General features: G+C 40.7%; 1 protein-coding gene across 1 annotated transcript in view; it reads left to right on the top strand.

Annotated features, from left to right (window-relative positions):
* The first annotated feature begins 700 nt into the window (after positions 1 to 700).
* Positions 701 to 20673, top strand: part of JMY (junction mediating and regulatory protein, p53 cofactor) — a 68410-nt gene continuing 48437 nt past the window's right edge. Inside the window, exon 1 of the mRNA XM_074570704.1 lies at positions 701 to 1560. Coding sequence (XP_074426805.1) covers positions 718 to 1560 — 843 coding nt within the window. The 5' untranslated portion in view covers positions 701 to 717. The remainder of the gene's footprint in view (positions 1561 to 20673) is intronic.

Genomic DNA, 20673 nt, shown 5'->3' with positions numbered 1-20673 from the left:
CCAGCCCGGGCCCGCGTCTCCCCGTCCCCACCTCCCGCCCAACGGCCCGGCTCGGCCCCACCCCCTCACGGCCGCCGCCCGGCACGTGCCCTTCCCAGCATGCCGCGGGAAAGGGGCGGGGCACCGCCCTCCCCCCGCCCACCACCGGGAGACCGCGAGCGTGGCCGGCGGGGAAGGGGCGGGGCCTCCTCGCCCCGCGCACCTCCCTCCGTCGGAGACGCCGGGGCGACAGCCAATGGGGAAGGCGGCCGGCGGGGCGGGGGCGGGGCCTGTGGAGGCGGTCAAGGGGCGGGGCTGAGTTGCCGCAGCGCCGCCGCCGCCGCCGCCGCTTGTAAACAGATCCCGCCCCACGTGACGCGGCGCGCGGAGTACCTGTGCGGGGGCACCGGGCACCGACCGCCGCGGCGGCGGGTCCGTGAGCAGAAGCGGCGGCAGGGCGATTCCTCGGCGGCGGGCTCCGAGCGGGCAGGAGGTGATATCGCTCCGTCCTCCCTCCCCATCCCCCGCTACCTCCCTGGCCGCTCCACTGGGCACTCAGCGCATCCCCCGGCCTCGGCGCCTTCCCCGTCCCTCCGCCGCGAAGATGGCCGGTGGTGGGCGGTGAGGCGGGGCTGACGGGAAGCCGTTGCCGGCCGGCGGGGCGGGCGGGGGGCGGCTGACGGGACGGGAGCGGGGGGGGTGTGCGTGTGAGTAGGGGGGGGGAGGCCGCACAGCGCCATGTCCGCCTTCGCCCTGGAGGAGACGCTGGAGGCCGACTGGGTGGCCGTCAGGCCTCACGCCTTCCAGGAGCGGGAGAAGCACAAGTTTGTCTTCATCGTGGCCTGGAACGAGATCGAGGGCAAGTTCGCCATCACCTGCCACAACCGCACGGCCCAGCGCCAGCGCAGCGGCTCCCGGGAGCTGCGCCGCGGCGGCACCACCGCCCCCGAGGCCAGAACCGCCCCTAAGGCCGGCAGCCCCACGGCGCGCAGGGGCCCGGCCTGGGGCACCGAGTCCGGCCTGCCGCGGGGCTCCCCGCATCCCCGCGCCGAAGCGCTGCCCAAGAGCCCGCTCTGCGCCAAGGGTAGCCCGGCTCGGAGGCCGCAGCGGGGCCCGGAGGCGGCAGGTGCCGCCGAAGAGATAGAAGTGCTGGAGCTGGGGAAGGAGGAGGCCTCGCCGCTGCAGGCAGCCGAGCCGGCCGCTCCCGACGCGGAGCCCGCGGGGGAGGAGTGCAGCTGGGCCGGCCTCTTCTCCTTCCAGGACTTGCGAGCTGTGCACCAGCAGCTGTGCTCGGTGAACTCGGAGCTGGAGCCCTACCTGCCTGCCTTCCCCGAGGAGCCCTCGGGCATGTGGACGGTGCTGTTCGGAGCCCCGGAGCTGTCCGAGCAGGAGATGGATGCCCTCTGCTACAAACTGCAAGTTTACTTGGTCCACAGCTTGGATACCTGCGGCTGGAAGATCCTTTCGCAGGTGCTCTTCACTGAGACTGACGACCCCGAGGAGTATTACGAGAGCCTGAGTGAGCTGCGACAGAAGGGGTACGAGGAGGTGCTGCAGCGGGCCCGCAGGCGAATCCAGGAGGTGAGGATACTGCATGGTCCAGATATCTCCACCTTACTGTTACCTTGTCCCTTACTCTGTGACTTTTTCTTTAGCTGTTCGCTCCAGCTGCTCCTCTCTGCCTTTGCAGAGTTGATGAAACCATGGGACAAAAAAAATGGGAAAAGTAGTTTTAAAAGAAAAAGGCTTTGAAAATCAAAGTAAGAAAATGAGGCTTAACATTTCCAAGGTCTCTAGGGCCAGGATTTAAGAAGGTCCAGAATTCTCTAGCCATCTAAGCGTGGCTCAGTACTTTTTTCAATCAAACATAAATGTTTGTGAACAAGGATCTGATGGATTTGGCAAGGTCTTGCTCCCAGAGTTTTGTTCTTGTGTGGCTTTGCACCAGGATGTGTTGGAGGTTGAGTTTTTCTGTGTAATGGGAGCAGCAACATACGGTGTTTATTTTGACAGTACAGTTTTGGCGCTTGAGGCCAAAAAATTTTAGGTTTCTACAGGCTCTGGGTGCTAAATCTGGTATTTCAAGTGGGATGATGTTTTCCAGTGAAATTGTAGGACCTACAACCTCTGTTCAGCTGGCAAGTTGGGATTTTAAAAAGCAGGCTGTCTGGTCCTAGTGAGCATTTACTGTGTTGCCATTGCTAGCGTCTGACAAGAGTTGGGTGTTTCAGGACACTCCATCTCTTTCTCATACCATACTATTTAGAGGAAAGTAGTTGAAGAGGTTCTACTAACTTCTTGCATCAGTGTGTGAGAATTTTTTTTCATGTCTTTGTGGACTGAGGTGTATGAGGATCCACACTTTTCCAGCAAAAAAGGAGAATATTACACTTGTTTTTGTTTTCAGTGGCCTTTATCCAGAATGTACCAGGATCTATCTAGGTGCAACTATGTGTAAGAATCAGGGTATGGAATTCTGTATTTTTGCAAACACCATCTAAATTCCGTTATGTGCAGGTAGGTCAAGTTTGGCTGCTTCCGCTGCTGCATATATCCTACTGATGTTTTGTGTTTAAAAATGTGGGGTGGTGAATGCTTTTTCCTTGATGGAGTATGAGCATATCTGCTTGCTGTCTGTTTTGATGGCAGTTTTGCATCTTTGTAGGATTTGCACTGAGCTTTTCTTTAGCGACTGGAGCTATAGAGTGTGAGAAGATTGTTTCATCAATGATGAAATCATGATAAGGGCATCCAAGTGTAGCGTTGTCGGACACAATTTTATTTCCAAACTGTTGTGTTAGAATATACTATGATCTTTCTTTTTTTTTTTTTCATGGCTATTTAAAGGGCTGAATTAATCCTCGCTAGTTTTGGTGTGCAACTGCTGATTAGTCTAATAGTCTTCGGCAGTAATTTTCAGTCCAGAGAATATGAAAGCATATTGTCTTCCCCTGTTCTCTCTTAGGCTGCATGAATGCTTGGGACTTTGTACTTACATTCACTTATCCTTCAGCTCAGCAGTTTTTATTAGGAGCTGAACAGGACAAGAGAAGTTCCCGTTAAACATGTGGAGTTTGGGAACTGGGTACCTAACTCAAAGCACATGGTGTTTTTGAGGAAACACGAATTTGGAATTACTGTACGATAACTGCTTGTTTCTTGGAGGATCTCAACTTCTATTTTGTTAGCACCGGTAGTGTTGGCAAAAAATAAATTGGTTATCAATAGGCAATGCAAGCTTTATCTATCAAGATCTCTAAACTAAAACATCTTATTCTCTGCTAATGTTCAGAATTTATTGCCGACAAAATGGTAAAGCTTATTTGTGTATTTGACAATCTTCCTTTCCCATAGTAACCAATCCAGTAGTGTATCTAAAGTCAGTAAAGCTGTATTTCTGTCACTGTCAGTTGTGTAAATTGATCCTTCCTTAATTAAAGGTAGTTCATGTTTAAGAAAAGAAACCAATAGAATGACCTGCTCTTTCCCTTCTGGCTCTCAGGTTTCTCTTTTCCTTACCTGTTAGTGGTTTACTTGGTCCACAGGAAATGTCTTTCTTTTAGGCAAATACTGGTATTGTTTGTCACTGCAATTCTAGGCAAATGAAGCAATGGATGATGGGTACTGTTCGGTATTTTTGAAGTAAAGGTTTTTCATACTTTCGAGAGAACCTACTGAATCAATGTTTCATCTCTCACTTCAATTTATTTCTCCACCGGTGCTTGAAGCCAGTCTGTTAGCTGATTGCAGGAGTGTTCGATTCCTGCAATTTTAAATTACTTTACTTCTTACAAGATCTTTTTGGGAAAAGGGAAAGCGATTGAGCAGCATCAGCAACTGAAATATCATCAATGAGCGTAATGAATGTGAAGGGTCTTCATTAATGTAAAATTGTGCAAAAAACAAGTTTGGAACTCCCAAGACTTTCGCTTAACGTTTTAGAATGTGCCTCTGCAGTTTACAATTATTTCGTAGATCTCTCTTTTCCAGGAAAAATTCCTCTGTGCAGTTAGTTAGATATTACTTGAAAAATGCTTGCAGTTTCTGTTGATTACATTCTTCGGAGTGGAGAAGCAAAGTGAGCAGCAAAACCTCTCATGTTCTTTTTTTCGGCATCCCCTACTTGGCCATCTGTTGCTTTCCATAAGTTACACACAAGCCAGTTTATTTTTGCAGCAGTTAATAATTGTTGCTCTTTGTAATAGGCATTTTTATCTCTGTCTCAATTATAAGCCTTTAATAAGCCAGAAGAATGTTGCAAGTAGAAACAGATCCAAGAAGAGGAAGAAAAATAGTTGTAGAGGAACTGTATGACCTGGAATTAATTTCTTCTACATAATTTGCAGTTTTGAAATAGCACATCTTTTATTTTGTCAGATAAAACTATTAATTCTGGAATAGCTTAGGAATTTAACTTATCTTAATTTGTGCTAAAGTGAAAAACTGTATCTCAAGGAGTAAATATTGTTCTACCTCATTTTTGAAAAAGAATAAACACTTGTTTAGAGCCGTTCTTCATTAAGTTTATGCCTGTTTAAAAAATTCCTTGGATGCTCAGCTACGGGTCTGAGCTCCCAAATAGAGACAAGATACAGAATCAGTTACTGACCAGATAAAAGATGATGTTTCAACAGAGAGGATGGCACTGAATCCTTATTTAGGATTCCAGCTTCTTGGCCAGTATTTCCAAAATCTTAAACTTTGCACCTAGAAGGCAGAAAAAGTATTCTGCTGTACTCTTGTTCCTGCCAGTTTCCTGTCTGTGTTCCTCCCCATATAACATAGGAGGAGTTTTTCTAGGCTGAGTGTAAATTTTTGTGAATAAAGTAATATGAATGGTCGTGTCATTACCTCTTTGTCAATGCTGTGTTGGCAAAAGGTTGAACATAGTCACAGTTTTACTGAATAAAAAGCGGTGTTAGTATAAACTATGATTAAAAGGGCTTGGTGGCTTAGTCACACCAACAAACATATTCCACTGTATGCTTATCCTTTTACTTGCTGTTGCATGGCGAGTTGTGAGTTTGGGAAACCTATCTTTACATGCCTATTTCAGCATCTTTGAATTTATGGTACTTGTGAATCTCTCTGTTTCTTATATCTCTTAATTGCCACGGCAGTCTGAAATTCGGCCGATGATAGCCAACAGAATCTTGAATGACAGTTACAAAAGTAGTCAGAGTCTTTTGTTTTGTTGTTGCCCTGTAAAATCTATGAACAGTCTGCAGGCAGACTGTTAAAGACGATTTTGTGTCTCTGTTCTGCGTGTGTTCTTTTGAATTGCTTTAATAGAAAAGTTCAGAAACACTTTTTAATGATGACTAAATTCTGAAGAATTTCTGAGGGCATTTTATTTTCTGTGGCTAACTTAAGACTGCCTTGAGAGTGGGGACCTACTGATATTTTTAATTTCCTTCCCCCGTGTAGTGGAATATTTTACTAAGCACCAGAATAGCCCTGGGAACTTTATCTTATGTTGGTTGGCTTAATTTTCTTTTGTTTCAAAGAGCTAGAAAGGTTATGAAGAAATCTTTTATCTGTTTTGTTATAGTAACAAGTTGTATGAGAAGAAAATGTAGGGTTTTTTGATAGAAATCCGTAGTCACTTTCTTTTTTCTTAAATCAGTGTGTATACAGTTTTTTTTAAATGACTTGCACAGTTTTAGTATGGAAGTATCTTTCGTTTTCAGTGAATGAAATATGATTGTTAAATCACACAAATTGGTAAGTAATTGATTTGGTTATAGATCATAGAATTTCACATTTGTTGCTTTCCAAAGGTGCTGGCACATACTTATGCTTACATCAAAAGAGGTAAGTAATATCCATAGGTTATTCTTTTGTTTTGTTGAACCTGTTCTAATATTTTAGAGAAAATGAATATTCAAGATCATCTCCGTAACTAGGAGAATTTTGTTTCCTTGCTTTTGACTATGTGCATTCAGTTCTAAAGTAAATGTGTATATGGTAGGTAGTGGGGTGCTGTACCAAAAATGCAAGTTTTTCAGAGGTAAGATGACCTGTTTCTATTCAGTGCTCTACAGCTAGGCACAGTGTGATTTAAAGAGAGATTTCAATGTCAAACTTGTAAATAATGCAAAAGTAAATAATACTAAACACTACAAAGAAGTATTCAGTATTTCAGTAATACAAAAAAAAAAAGCTAGTGGTCATGTTTCCATCAAAACCAGTGTAATATCTTTGTATGCAAGAAGCAAAGAAAACTGGATCCTGTATGTTACTTGCAGTCACTAAGATTTATGAGGTGTCTCAGCAGAGAAGAGAAGAACACTGTCTCAGATTTAACTTCGGAGCAGAGAGGATTAAAATAAGATACTGTGGATTTTTTTTCTTATTGATATGAATGGAGCAGAATTAAGACTAATGCTGAGCATTCTGGAAGTCCAACCCAACCAATGAAATTTTGGTTTGAAAGACTTGTTTTACATACTTGTTATTTGTAGCGTTAACACTTCTTTCCAGTAAAACAGTTTTGATTAACTTGTAAATGCTTTTTAAATAGGCTATTCAAGTACTGTACCAGTACTATAAGTTAGTACTAACCAAAATACAGTATGTCAGCAGCTGTAGTGCATTCTGCGTAGAACAGGGGAGTAGCCTCCAGGTTCTTAGGAGACATATGGTAATAGTACTCTGGCTTGTGCTTCTTTTAGTGTCCAACCAAAGATGTTTTCTTCCTTGTCAGCCATCATCTTTTTATTAATCTAATTTGCAGCAGAAGTCTTTAGCAATTATTTCTGGTTGTTACAAACAAGTCTTAAGTTGTTAAATAATTTGAAGGCTTGGCATTTTAGGCATTGGAAGTTCACACCTGCCTCATTCTGCACAGATCAAACCCAATAGCAAGGACACCGCAATACATTTTCAGATAAGCAGAATTAAATGTGGAATGGTTCCCCCTTTCCCCTTTTCTGCAAATAATGAAAATCTAAGTCACATGGATATTTTGTTTTCAGTGAGTTTCTGAAATGTGTTCTGTATGTGTAAATCCATGTTACAAGTTTAACACTTGATAATGGCATCTGATACTGCTGGAAGATGCGGAAGTGAGGGAGAGAGGGCTCTGTCACTTGGGATTCTTGGACCCTTACAGTAGCAAGGATAATTAAATTTGCAATAGTTTAATCGTGCAGTGGACTCAGAGTTTCTAAAAGCCTAAGATAGGATTACATACCATTTTAAAATACATACTTTAGAACGGCTTCTAGGAATTCCGTATTTAGAGGACATTATACCACATTACCATAGTATTTGCTTGTCTCTTTAGTCTGTGTCTAAGTTCAAAGCAAAATGACAATTTACTTCTTAATTGAAAAATCTTACCTTTTATCCTTTGTCCATTTGGTATCTTCTTGAGTAAATGCTTATTTTTTTTCTACTGCCCTTCCCTTTTACTTCTGTTTTATAGGTAGCAGCAAATTGTTTCAGAGATTTATAGACTTGTGATCATAGGGTGATTAGATCTTTTGTTTGGTTTTTTGCAATCTTTTTCTCTTGTCTCTTTTCCAGTCCCAATAGAATAGCAGTTTTGGGTTTGAAGTTTGGTGGTTTTTTCTTCCCCCCCTTTCTACAGTGCATTTATGGCATATATGTATATGTTGATAGACTTCATGCATTGTTTTATTAATGCCTTGTTAAGTTTGACAAGAGCTAGATGAAGATGACGAAATACTACTGCTGTATCTGAAAATAGCAGAACGCTTAAAATAATGTACCTTTCTTCAAAACATGTACAAATTACATGTACACAAAGAAAAGGACATCTGCTTGAAAAGTCATTATAGAGTCATCAAAGGATGTGTTGGGTTGGAAGGGACCTTTAAAGGTCATCTAGTCCAACCCCCCTGCAGTAAGCAGGGAAAAAAATTAGATCTTCCTTGATGAAACTTGTCTTACATGAAAAATAAAGAGTACACTCTATAGAATATAGCAATGCTGTTCAGTATGGCCCTTAGTCAGCAAGTTTAGATTTAACTTTTAGAAACTGAAGACAGCAGCTTGCCAGTCTTGGTAGTTCATTTCCTTTTCCAAGTACCTGGGAGAAAAAAAGGAAATGTAGCATATCCCCTGTGTAACTGTCTGAACTGGGAATGGGGAACCATTTTTGTCTTGTAGTTGGGAGAGTATTCTGTTGATGAGATTATTTTATTTGATATTCCCCTTCGAAATGTTGATTGTTTTGTTTCCCTAGATGTAGAGGTAGACCTTCCTCTATCTTTTTGTTTAAAGTTGTTCTAGTTGATATGTAGTTGCAGGATTTTCATATGCCAGAATATTTTGAAGTATGTACCACCTATATAATAAACACTTTGTAGTCTGTTATGCTTCTCAGGATTCACTTTATATTTTAGCTTTTAGAGGTGGGGTTGGCTAGTCATCTTCTTTGTGTTTGCCTTTGTCTTCTTGCAAGTTTTTTCTCAATTTTTCCAGCATTTTCTTTCTCTTGAATTGAATGTCCTGCCTTCAAGTCGATGCCTTTTAAAACTGCTTTTTTTAATCTAGTAAATTTTTATTCCCCCTTTGTTTCTGGCTGAGATGTTATTACACAGGCAAGTTTAGAATTTGAAAGCAGATTCTTTCTAATCATTTCATCTTTTATGTTTCTTGCTGTAATATGACAAGACAGTGCTTACAGATGATCAGTGAGGTTTGCGTTGTTCTTTACATATGTAACTATTCCTACCACAGAGGTGAAGAAGTGACTCTAAAGCAGAGTTCTTCAGAAATGGCTGCACCTACCATTTTTCCTCTTTGGGGAGGTGCTTTTAAGGATTCCTTTTTAATGTTAGTAGAAACACACCATTGCAGTCCACCAGGAAATTGCTGTTACTGGCAGGAGCTTCAGTCAAAGTGGGGACTCAGTCCAACTAAAGATATATCTGCAAAACTTTTTTACCTTCTCAAGAGATGAAAACTTAACCATAAGGTATATGGTAGGGAAAGAAGGAAGACTGGACAGTTAGGAGAGGGAAGGAGAGTGATGATGCTCTTAAGATAAATATTGACTAAGTGATGTTACATATATATATATCTGAGCTGTTACTTACAGCTAAGTTACTATAGCTGTTACTATCTGCTAAATAGGTGTTGGCAGTGGAATAAGGTGGGATTTTGGGATGTCGAGCCTGTTGCTTTAGCAGTAGAGAGTATCTTCTAAATAGGATCAATCGTTTTCCTCCTTTATTTCTCCACAGAAGAATCAAGTATTAAAGTTTGGTGATACTATAAATCTACTGAATCTATAATGCCATAATGCATTTTTTTGTACCATACAAAAACAAGAGAAGCAAATGAGCATGAATTGAACTCTGTAGAGGAACCTGCATCTAAAACATGTTTTGCGATTTTGGGCAACTGGAGTACTCAGGAGTTGCCAGTTAATATAACAGTTAACATTGTTTCTTCTCTCTGTCGCAGAAAACAAACATAAAACCCCCTAGTTAAAATAAATTAGCTTTATTTTTAAAATATGCCACAAGTTATTGCTAATTTACAATGTAGTAAAAGCTTGTAAATAAGACAATATGCTGTTGTAAACATTTTCTTGTGTTAAAAATTGAGTGTCCAGAAGTTTTGTCCTGTTGTTGGTATTCAGCATGATAGTGCTCTAGGGAAGGGGCGTATGAGGCTAACAGCAACTGTAGGTTTAACTGTGTAGTGTATGCTGATCTAGATTAGAAGATTGAGAGCTTTTGAGGAAGGGAGCCAAAGTTATTACCCAGTGGAACAATTTATTTGAATTTCTCATATATCTTGCATAGTACTAACATCACTGTAACCATTCAGGACAACGATCTTGGATAGTTCACTGAAAATCCCTGCTTCAAGTGCAGTGTTGTTTAGTAGTAAATATGCAAGAATATTTTAAGAATGTTGAAAAAAGGATTATTGTGCCCTTACAGAAAGTAATAGTATGATCTCATTGGAAATCTGGTGGTGCTGTTTGCTACAATACAGGTTAGCCTTTAATTGTTGAAGCCCTTGTATAACCTGAAACAGGATTATTAAAAAAAAAAAAGGCAAATAGTCCAAATTTGTTGCGCAGGAGATTGGATGATCTCATAGTATCTTCCAGTCATAAGCTGTATAAATTAATAAGGGAAATGTGTTTTTGTTTTAATTAGTTTGTTGTTGCAGCTTGCCCAGTTTCCATTTTCTGAGGAATTTTGGCCTGAAATATAAACCAAACCACGATTAGTTTGTCTGAAAACTTCATGAAGAATTTTAACACACAGTGGTAGACGTTAACTTGAAAAGTCTCCACAGATGTCTCCTTGTTTACTAGCTTTTGCTTGTTGACTGTGTCCATTATTAATAATAGCCTTTTTAGAGGCTCATTTCATAGAATTTGTGCAGTTTGGATTTTACTTTTGGATTAACTCTTCTGGTCATAGGCAGAAAAGTGTTTTGATGTGCACAGAGCTTCCCTGGCAAGCTAGTCTTTGAAAATCTTCATCTGGAGCCATTCAGAGTAGGTGTAAATGGAATGCTGGTGGTGTGTCTGCCTATGAACTTGTTCACCAGGTGCAAACATTTTGTCAGAGGTTCTTTTCAGTTAAAAAAACACCTTTTACTGGTAAGACCCTATCTCTGTGTTTCCTTTCTATCTATTCTTTTCTGTTTGTGGTATTTATATAGTAAAAGTTACCAGATCTGTGTGAGGTTTTTGTGTTATGTATGGGGCAGACAAACATTATCCATTCAGAAAAATTTGAATGCTTACTAGACTTTTTTTGTCAGCGAATTGCTCCTGGAAAGGTGTTATAAAACACTTCCAGTCATTCAGCAACCATTTTTATCTTTTCTGAAAGTAAATTGAGTACCTCTGCTTTCTTAAATGATAATGGAAATTTTTGTTTGTTTTATGCTACTGTTGTGATAGTTTCCAAAATGTATTTGTAGACAAATGTTTATATGACCTTCTTCTGGAAAAAATGCCGTGATGTTGGTGTGAAGGAACTGGATGATTTTTTTTTCCTTTGAAAAATGTTGTTTAAATAATCAATTAGCATTTGTTTGTGATGACTTGCAGACAATTTATGTGGGTCATCTAAAATTAGTAGTAGCACAACTTTTCACATAGCAGCATTGCATCATGATTTGTTTCGAGCTACTTTAGGGAGAGGGTATCGTAAAAGGTTTTTGAATAACTTAGAATCAGAGATTATCATGTTAGAAGGAACCTCTCTGGGTTTTCTAGTTGAACCCCATGCTTAAAATAGAACTAATTTTGATTAGGGCTTTTTTTTTTTTAACCCCAAACTTTAAATAGCACTGTGTGCTCTGTATCTGTTTTAGGGAAATTTTAAAAAGAAATCAATGTTTGAGGGAGAAAATCTGTAGATCGATTTTAGAAGTTTGTGAAAGCTTATCATTTTTCCACAAATAGTGCTGTGGCTTCAGAGCTCAAATTCTTCAGTCTTTGGTAATGCGATACTTGTTTATAACCATCAGATGTCAGGGTTTTAAATTGTGCTATTTTGTCACTTGAGAGTAGTATAATTCAGCAAAATCCGTATGTGGGGGGGAGTTTAAAAAAATCCTAAACTACTTGCAAATTGTATCTGTGGAATAATTGAATGAATAGGTAAATGTATTATTTCAGCTGTGTTTTATCATGGTCCTTTATCACACGTGTGTGTGTATTTCGCTGTGACATTTAAAACGGTTATCATGAAAACAGGAACAAAACCAACCCAAACAGGTAACATTACAGAACAGAAGTCTGTGTTCACCTGATACGAATATAAATTGCTTTTGTCTGAAAAGTTGTACTGTTATGAAAGTGATTTAATAGCTTGTTATTTACGTGATGCTTCTTGTTAGAGTAAGTGGAAAAATAGTGTGCATGATACGGGATTTCAGGAGTTTCTTGATATCTTATTTAGCCTTTTGTAAGTAATAGTGGGCTGTAAATGTGTTCTTTCTATTGGGCTTTTTTGGATGTTGTATTGAACTTTAAAATAAAAACCCCCATTACGTTAGCTTAGAAAGTTTAAAAATTGCATTTCGTCAGGTGTAATGCTGTTTCCTTCTTAGATCTACCATTCAATGATTTCATCATTGTCTGAGGTGCTGTAGAGGTTGAAACAGTGCTGAACTATACCAGCCTTGAGAAATCACACAGAGGGCCATTTGAGTTAACTGTCAGCTGTCATCCAGGGTTTAAAGGCTGTTCATCAGCTGTGTTGTTGAAGGGAGCTGAAGAACTGGATCGTCAGCTTGCTGGTGCTGAAAGGCAGGGATCCTATTGCTTTCTGTCCTCCCTGCTTCAGCTTTGTGTTCCTTCCTGTTGTGCTTCTCTGCCCTTGCAGTTTGCTGATTCAGCTCAGTAAACTTCAGTAAATTAATCCAAGAGAAACTACAGAAATAGCTTTCTGCCAGATGCTCAGTTATATTTTTGAATGGTCTGAGAAATACCAAAGCCAATCGCAGTGGAGGAAGAGGGCACCTGAGAGCAGAAGGAACAGGGAAGTGGTGTGAAACAGGAAGGAGAGAGGGAAGAGGGGATGGGAAGTGTGATCTCCTTTTGATAGGAGCAAGCCATTAGCTTAGTTCAGCTTTAAAAAGTGAATTCATGCGTACCAGTGCTTTGAATCTGGTATTGTCACAATGCTTTAACTACTTTGAATTAGATTTTTTTAAAGTCTAACATTAGCTTTATCAGACATTTGAGAATATCTTCTACCATGCCAAATGCATTGTAAAATTGGTAAGAGTACTAATTCAGTGTGTCTGATATAATTTCCATCTGCTGAATTCGGAGTGAATTTGATTATACCTCTTAAGTATATTTTTTGTCTTCCCACCAAGTTTTCACCTTTGTTTTCATAAAAGAACATTTGCTCTTTAGCAGAGTGGGTATTAGGCTGGGCCTGTGTCCTGGCATTGCAAACATACAAAGAAGGGTTTTAAGAGTAGCATTGTAATAACTGCTAACTAAATGTGTTCATTATGTGCAAATATTAGTTTGTTTCAACAGTTGTCAGTTTTGAGGCTCTTAAATATGTTTTCCTGACTGATAGCATAGTTCAGAAGCACAGAATAAGAGGGTCCGTGGACCAAAAGTTTATGTATTTCATGGCACAGCATGAACACTTATATAACATATGTTTTCAGTCTTCTGGCTTTAGGTTTTATTTTTGATTGGACTCCTGCAGGAAAAAAAATACTTAGAACTCATTAGGACATGTGTAAAATAAACTCTTTGCCAAGCCTTCAGGGTGAGGTGTTGCCTAGAAGTCTTTTTGTTCAGAGTTACCATGTTCCAACTGATCAGTGATTCATTAGTGACTTTACCTTTTAGTTATTTTGCTGCTTTCCAAAGGGAAGGAGTCCCAGAGTGCCATAAGAACTTTGAAACACAGTAAACGGATCTATTTTATTCATCAAATTACATTACAATCTAAATACTTTTTTCTGGGTTACTAACAGCAGAAAAAAAGCCTAGCACTCCTGTACAGTGAGCACTCCTGTGCAATTAGCCCTTGTTTGCTATAATTTCTGTAGCTTATTTGTGGCTGTGCCCTTCTAAGTAATACACTAAACTCAAACAAATACTTGTTTTTTATATGCCTTCATTTAGCATGAGAGAGTAATTCAGGAGTAGCACAGTCAGGTAAGGTGATGAGATGAGTGCTATCTTAAAATAAAAGCAGCATTACCACGGTGTTACACCTTTGTCTTGTTTACAGTAAAGGAGATGCATAATTTTTAATTGTTGACATCTCCCTCTTGAGCTTTCAGAAGAGATCTGGTGTGCCGTACATTGTTGTCAGAGTTGGCAGCTTAAAGCCTGAGCCTCGTGATGTTCCAACAAGTTATATATATACATACAGTTCTGCTGAGACTTCTGTTTAGAATTTCGGGTGGGAGGAGAGAAGTTGCATTATTTAGTAATGATGCATACATGGAAATTATGGTTTGGCTCACTTGGCTACATTAAAATACTACATCAATTTTTCTTACACAGTTCAGTTCTTTTCTATGGACTTGTATTACAGGCAGTGTATCGAAATGAGGTGTATTTTAGTAGGCTGTGTAAATGAACTTGGCAAAAGTAATTGGTACTTTGTCCTAGGGGCAACCTAAGTGTAAACGATGATAACTAATAAGAGCGAAAAGATGCCAAGCAATCTGCAATATGCTGGTCTTAGCTTCTGGTGTGCTCTCATGTAGTGAGGTGACCTTGGCCACCAGGTGCCCATCAAGCTGCTCTCACTCCACTGTTTCAGCTGGAGACAGGTGAGAAAATATGACAAAAGGATTGTGGGTTGGGATAAGGACAGGGAGATCACTTAGAAATTACTGTCACAGGCAAAACAGACTCGACTTGGGAAATTAAGTTAATTTATTGCCATTCAAGTCAGAGCAGGATAATAAGAAATAAAACCAAACCTTTAAACACCTTCCCCCCACCCCTCCCTTCTTCCTAGGCTCAACTTCATTTCCAGTTTCTCTACCACCTCACCCCCAGTGGCACAGTGGGACAGTGAATTGGGTTGTGTCAGTCTGTAACATATTCTCTGCCACTTCTTCCTCCTCACGCTCTTCCCGGCTCCAGCGTGTGGTCTGTCCCTCCCACAGGAGACAGATCTCCACGAACTTATCCAATGTAGATCCTTTCCACCACGTGCAGTCCTTCAGGAACGGACTGCTCCAGCATGAGTCCTTTCCACACAGTCTTGTCCTTCAGGAAAAGACCGCATGAGCGTGGGTCCCCCATGGGTCTCAGGTTGTGCCAGCAAACCTGCTCCAGCGTAGGCTCTTCTCTCTATGGGGCTGGAGGTCCTGCCAGGAGCCTGTTCCAGCACACGCTTTCCATGGCGTCACAGCTTCTTTCAGGGCACATCCACCTGCTCTGGCGTGGGTTCTTCCATGGGCTGCCAGTTAGATATCTGCTTCACCGTGGACCTCCATGGGCTGCAGAAGGACAACATGCTTCACCACGGTCTTCGACACAGGCTGCAGGGCAATCTCTGCTCTGGCACCTGGAACACCTCCTCCCTTCTTCAGACCTTGGTGTCTGCAGGGTTGTTTCTCCCATGTATTCTTATCCCTCTCTCCTGGCTGCTGTTGTGCGGCAGTTTTTTCCCCTTCTTAAATATGTTATGAAAGAGGTGCTGCGACTGTTGCTGCTGGTTTCAGCCTTGACCATTGGTGTGTCCTTCTTGGAGCTGGCTGGAACTGGCTCTGTTGGACATGGTGGAAGCTTCTGGCATCTTCTCATAGAAGCCAGCCCTGTAGACACCTGCTTCAAAAACCTTGCCACCTACACCCAGTACATTTCTGCACACATGTCCTGAGGTACACATGCTCTCTGCATGGTAAAGGACTGTTTTAAACAGGGTTTAAAGAGGAATAATGTGGCTTGCTTGGTAGGAGCAGCTTTTCAGAGGCTAGAAGACACATCTTACAGAAGTGTTCGTTTTTTCTTTCTTGTGTTTTACTTCTTAGCATCTTTTTTTGGGTTTTATTTTGTGTGCATGCAGGTTTGCTGTTTGTTTCTTAGAAAAACTGCAAACTTTGAATTACTTTGTTATGTGTGCTTTATGTATGTCTTTGGTTTGATTATTTTAATTAGCTCAGTCCTTCTGTAAACAGCCCTTCAGAAAGTGCCCCGAAAATCCAGACAATAACCTTTGCAATGTGTCGGCATTCCCCATCTTCAGAAGCCTGGCTGTAAAAATTAGGGTTTTTTTGTCCACTCAGTAGGTGTATGATTGCTTTATATACTAATTATAAACTGTGTTGTTTCCAAATGAGTTTAATATGTAAGTCGCTTGTTTGTATCTTTTTTCAATCTTAAGAAGTTAGACAGATGCAGTGCTGGTTCCAGCACTTCTCATGCTGGGCAGTACTACCTTATTTGTTTATGCTATCCCAGCTCTGTATCCATCTTCTGTATTCTCTTAGATGATTTCTGCCCCAACAGTAAAATATATTTTAGATCTATAATGGAGAGTCAGGCTTTGGGTCTGTTACTGGGGCCTTCACCTGCTCAATATGCAAATGGTCTTTTTATACTACAAAGATACGGATTGTTGATAGCAATGCAATCATGCAAACAGAAAGCTAAATTTCCTGTCAAGGCTTGATTATTTTTTTTTTTAAACCACAACAGGTGACATTTTAATTCAGGACCATGTGTGTAAGAGAGAAAAGCAGTTTTCCTGTAGTACAGTTTACTTGAGACTCCTGCTCATTACCAGGCCATGTGGGAGTGTGTTTGCTTTGAACAGAATTTTTTGGTTGTTTGTTTAAAGATAGCTCAAAAAGGGAGAGAATAGAAACAATTTTAAGCATGTTCTGATATAAGAAACTGCAGTAAGTTCAGTTCCTAAAACTTTGCGTCCAAATTTTATGTTCTCTGGGGCGTTATTTCTCCTGAACTTTTTTGTCTAGAGCTCTAGACAAAATTCTTTGTCTAGAGCTAATGGGAGACTATTGCAAGTGTATCAGCAGGAGGATTTGGTATTTTACTCTCAGGATTCCTGTTTAGTAGAAAGAATGGAATATCTAAAAACTACTCTATCTGCAGAACTGTACTCTCTGAAAACAACTATCCTTAGTTTTATCTGTAATCTTAAATATGCTGCTTCAATTAAAAATCTTTAGAATTTGTCCTGGAAATGGCAAGTAATACTACAAGGCTTCTGAGAACATAAATTCATAGGAAAATAGGGCATTCTGTAATTCCAAAAATAGGAAGAAGCTTAGGAAGAGACTGAAAAATATCTTTATGGTCTGTTTTAGCTGAAAATGGGTATGTGTCATATTGCAGTCTTTTTATAAAAGACACAAAATAAAATAGGGGTAACAGGGAAGGCTGTGGGAATAATAGAAAGGAAATGTAAGGCTTGACTCTTCACTGATTAAATCAAGCTTTGGATTATGTTCCCAACTGAGGTCAACATAATTGCACTGTCTGCTGTAATGCTTTTAAATCTTTATGGACAAAATATATTTTTAAAAAATAACAAAGACGGAAATAATCTTTGCTATGTAGTTCAAATTTATGTGCTGTTAAATAAAAAAAAAAAGTGTTTCCTGCTGGTTAGAGTCTATCTGCATAGTAGTTGCCTAAAATATATTTCATTTAGATGTGAACAATGTAACGTCTGTGAAACATGATTCTTAAAATAAATGCAGTATTCAATGGATGTAGCGCTAGTCAGGCCTGTACAGGATATTGCTCTACCCTCCTCCACCCACTTCTTGAAATAATATAATTAAAAAACTGTGAAAGTGAAAAATTCATACTGAGACTGTTGAAGTAAATGAACAGTAACAGTGAATGTCTGTGCTGAAAATTACTAATGAGTGAGGCATAAAACAAGCCACAAAAATTGTTCGTGTTTTTTATGCTAACAGCTTGAAAATTGCATGGTATTAAGGTACCAGGTTGGCTGATGCATTTGGCCAGCTTAACCAATGTCACCATCTCACTAAAAGGTTTTAGCTGAGTTTTCACGTTTCTAATATAGTGTATCGTCTAGGTGTTGCCTGTGTGAAAATTGGAACATATACAGTTAAACTACCTGTGAGTCTATGGCAGGCCTGCTTTGCCTTATGACATTATTAATTCAGTGGATTCTGTGCTAGACCTGACGTTATTGTTATCTGATAGTCTGAATACTGTCTGGATGGCAGCCAGCTAAAAAAATGCTTCAGCTGACTTTGGTCCAGAACAGGAAAGCTTCCATCAGACTGCTTTATTGAGCAAAGTGGGAGAGGTCCTCTACGCAGACAGCTTAGCACCATCAATCTCCTATGTCAGTGCCTTTAGGACAGGCACCAATCTTCTGTTCATACCACTCTCTATTGGTGAAGACTTGGTGATTGGTAATCACATCAGTTCCAAAAAGTGAGGGAATAGTCTGACCCTTTTATATTTCTCTAAACCGTGTTTATAGAATCATAGAATTGTTTAGATTGGAAAGGACCTTTAAGATCAAGTCCAACTGTTAACCTAGTACTGCCAAGTCCACCACTCAACCATGTCCCTAAGTACCACATCTACATGGCTTTTAAATGCCTCCAGGGATGGTGACTCCAGCACTTCCCTGGCAGCCTGTTCCAATGCTTGAAAACTCTTTTCAGAGAAGAAATTTTTCCTAATAACCAATATAAACCTCCCCTGGCCATTTCCTCTTGTCTTATCACTTTTTACGTGGGGGAAGAGACCGATCCCCATCTCGCTACAACCTGCTTTCAGGTAGTTGTAGAGAGTGAGAAGGTCTCCCCTCAGCCTCCTTTTCTCCAGGCTAAACAACCGCAGCTCCCTCAGCTGCTCCTCATAAGAGTTGTGCTCTAGACCCTTCACCAGCTTCATTGCCCTTCTCTGAACATGCTCCAGCACCTCAATGTCTGTCTTATAGTGCGGAGCCTGAAACTGAACACAGTATTCAAGGTGTGGCCTCACCAGTGATCACTCCCCTAGTCCTGCCGGACACACTGTTTCTGATACAAGCCAGGATGCTGTTGGCCTTCCTGGCCACGTATCATAACTATAATTTCAAATACATGTCATAATTTGTCTGTGTTGTTTTTCAAAACTGGATTTTTCCACACTTCTTTGGTTTCTTCTTTCTCTCATGTAACTTTTAACCCAAGTGAAATTTGAGGCAGCAATTTATGGTGGTGATCTGACAGGAAAAAAATAATTTCAATGTGCTTTTGAGCTGTTTGCAGTCTTTGTAGAAAAGGTTAATGTTTGGATCTCTTTCCCCAAAAGGCTGTCTGAATGATCCTGTAGGAGAACACGTTAATAGGCTGATCAGTGTAATGAGTCTGTGTGTAGCCAGTGCTTGCAGGTGATAACCTTCCTACCCGTTTTGAGGAATGCGCTTATTCAGTAGCTCTTTGGTCTTTGCTCCAAACCAAATAAGGTGATACTCCTTGATTTACAAATCAGTTTTCATGTTTTGTTACGTCTTTTCTGGCAACGGTGGTTTAAATGAAATTTCATCACCATTTGCATTCAGGAAGGTCTTCATTAGGCACAGGAAATGGATTCTGTGTGCATCGTTGCCTTAGGAAGGAAGAATAGTTGCTTACCTGGTGTTAATAGTCGAAGAATACGTATATTCTGTATGAATAACGTGCCTTCACTTGTTTGTTTTATTTTTTTTATTGGGGGTTTGGTATTTCTGAAGGAGTTGAAGATTAGGTTTAGGTTTGGGGTAACCCCAGCAGCAGACCAAATAGAACTGGACACGGACAAGACCTTGAAACTGTGCCCATTTACGTGCAGGAATGTAGTGATAATTGATTACTTTATCCATACTGTTTCCAGCGATGGGCATGATTTTCACTGAACAACCAGCTAATTAGAAGTAGTAATACTTTCAGTGTCCTTAAGATGTCTTTGTGCTATACTGATGGACATAAAATGGTCCTTCATTTCCTGGTGCTTTCACTCCAACTTCTGCAAATTTGTGACTGGCTTCCAGGATATCATAACTATATAACTATTGAATAAGCCTTAAAAGTGGTCTGTAAAGGGGAACATCCCCCCCTTCACCACCACCACCCCCCTCCCCCACCCCCCCTTAAAAAAAAAAAAAGAAAAAAAAAAAAAGGGCCTGCATTGCATTGTTCTGCTCCTGGAATGAGGTTGCTTAAGATTCTACTTTAAATCGTGATAAGTTTTCTCTAATTTTTGTCATTTTTTTGTTGTTCTCTAGTATTTGTATCCTAGTAGAATAGTAGGGTTTCAGAATGAAATGTGTGAATGTATTTAATAAGAAGATACTAATAGCTTAAGCAACTAAAAGGAAACTAACATTACAGTGTGCTGTAGATCTGCTGCTAATAAGAGAGACCCTTTTTGCAGTGTGTGGCTCGAGAAGAAAGGTTTGTTTTTTCAGTACCTTGACAGAAGGATAATTGCAGCTTTGGGATTGCAAGGGGGTTTTCTGGTAGTGCCAGGGGGAAGTACAAGGAGGTTTGAGTATCGGAACTCTGTTTTTAGGCACTAGCAACAAGCAAGAGGAGCTGAGGTGGAAGGTGGCTATAAGACTAGATGTTTAAAACAACTAGTGGGCTGGAATACTGCATGAAATCCAGAGGGACTTAGGACTCAAACCTAAGAGCATCTTGGGGTGACTTCTGTCCCTGTAACTGCAGGTTAGATTATGTGTGTTTAACCCTGAAAGTTCATGAAATGTCAGTGGTACAGACTGCAATCCACAAACCACTACCCAGCACTCTTCAGTGAGAGCTCAAATGCCACAAAATATTACGTGCTGCTGGAAGGGAGCAGAAGGGTGTAGCAAATAATCTTACAATAGGAACAACTTCCTAGGTGAAGTTGTTTAGGTAATACAACAAATTGCCTCATGCTGCTGAGCAGTGTCACATCTGTTCTACACCATCTTGCCTAGACCTTTCATGCCTGCTAAGCCTTACTGAGGGAAAGCTCTTCCTGGCTTTTCATCTGACCATTGTTTTGATGCTGAACACTTAAATAAAGCTGCTGTGAGCCTCTCTGCATTCTGCTCTGTGTCCCCTCTCTGATCCTCGCTGATCTTTAGTGCTTCAGAGAAAGCCCAGGTGGGGTTAGGGGCACGTTCAGAAGCAAACTATGCATTATGAAGAAAGAGAAAATTTCTCTTGTCTGGTCAGGTAACTGAAACACAGCATAGTAATATAAATGTAATGGAGTAAACT

The sequence above is a fragment of the Larus michahellis genome, chromosome Z (genome assembly GCF_964199755.1).
Source record: "Larus michahellis chromosome Z, bLarMic1.1, whole genome shotgun sequence".
NCBI lineage: Eukaryota > Metazoa > Chordata > Aves > Charadriiformes > Laridae > Larus > Larus michahellis.
This window is presented reverse-complemented; position numbering and strand designations above follow the sequence as displayed.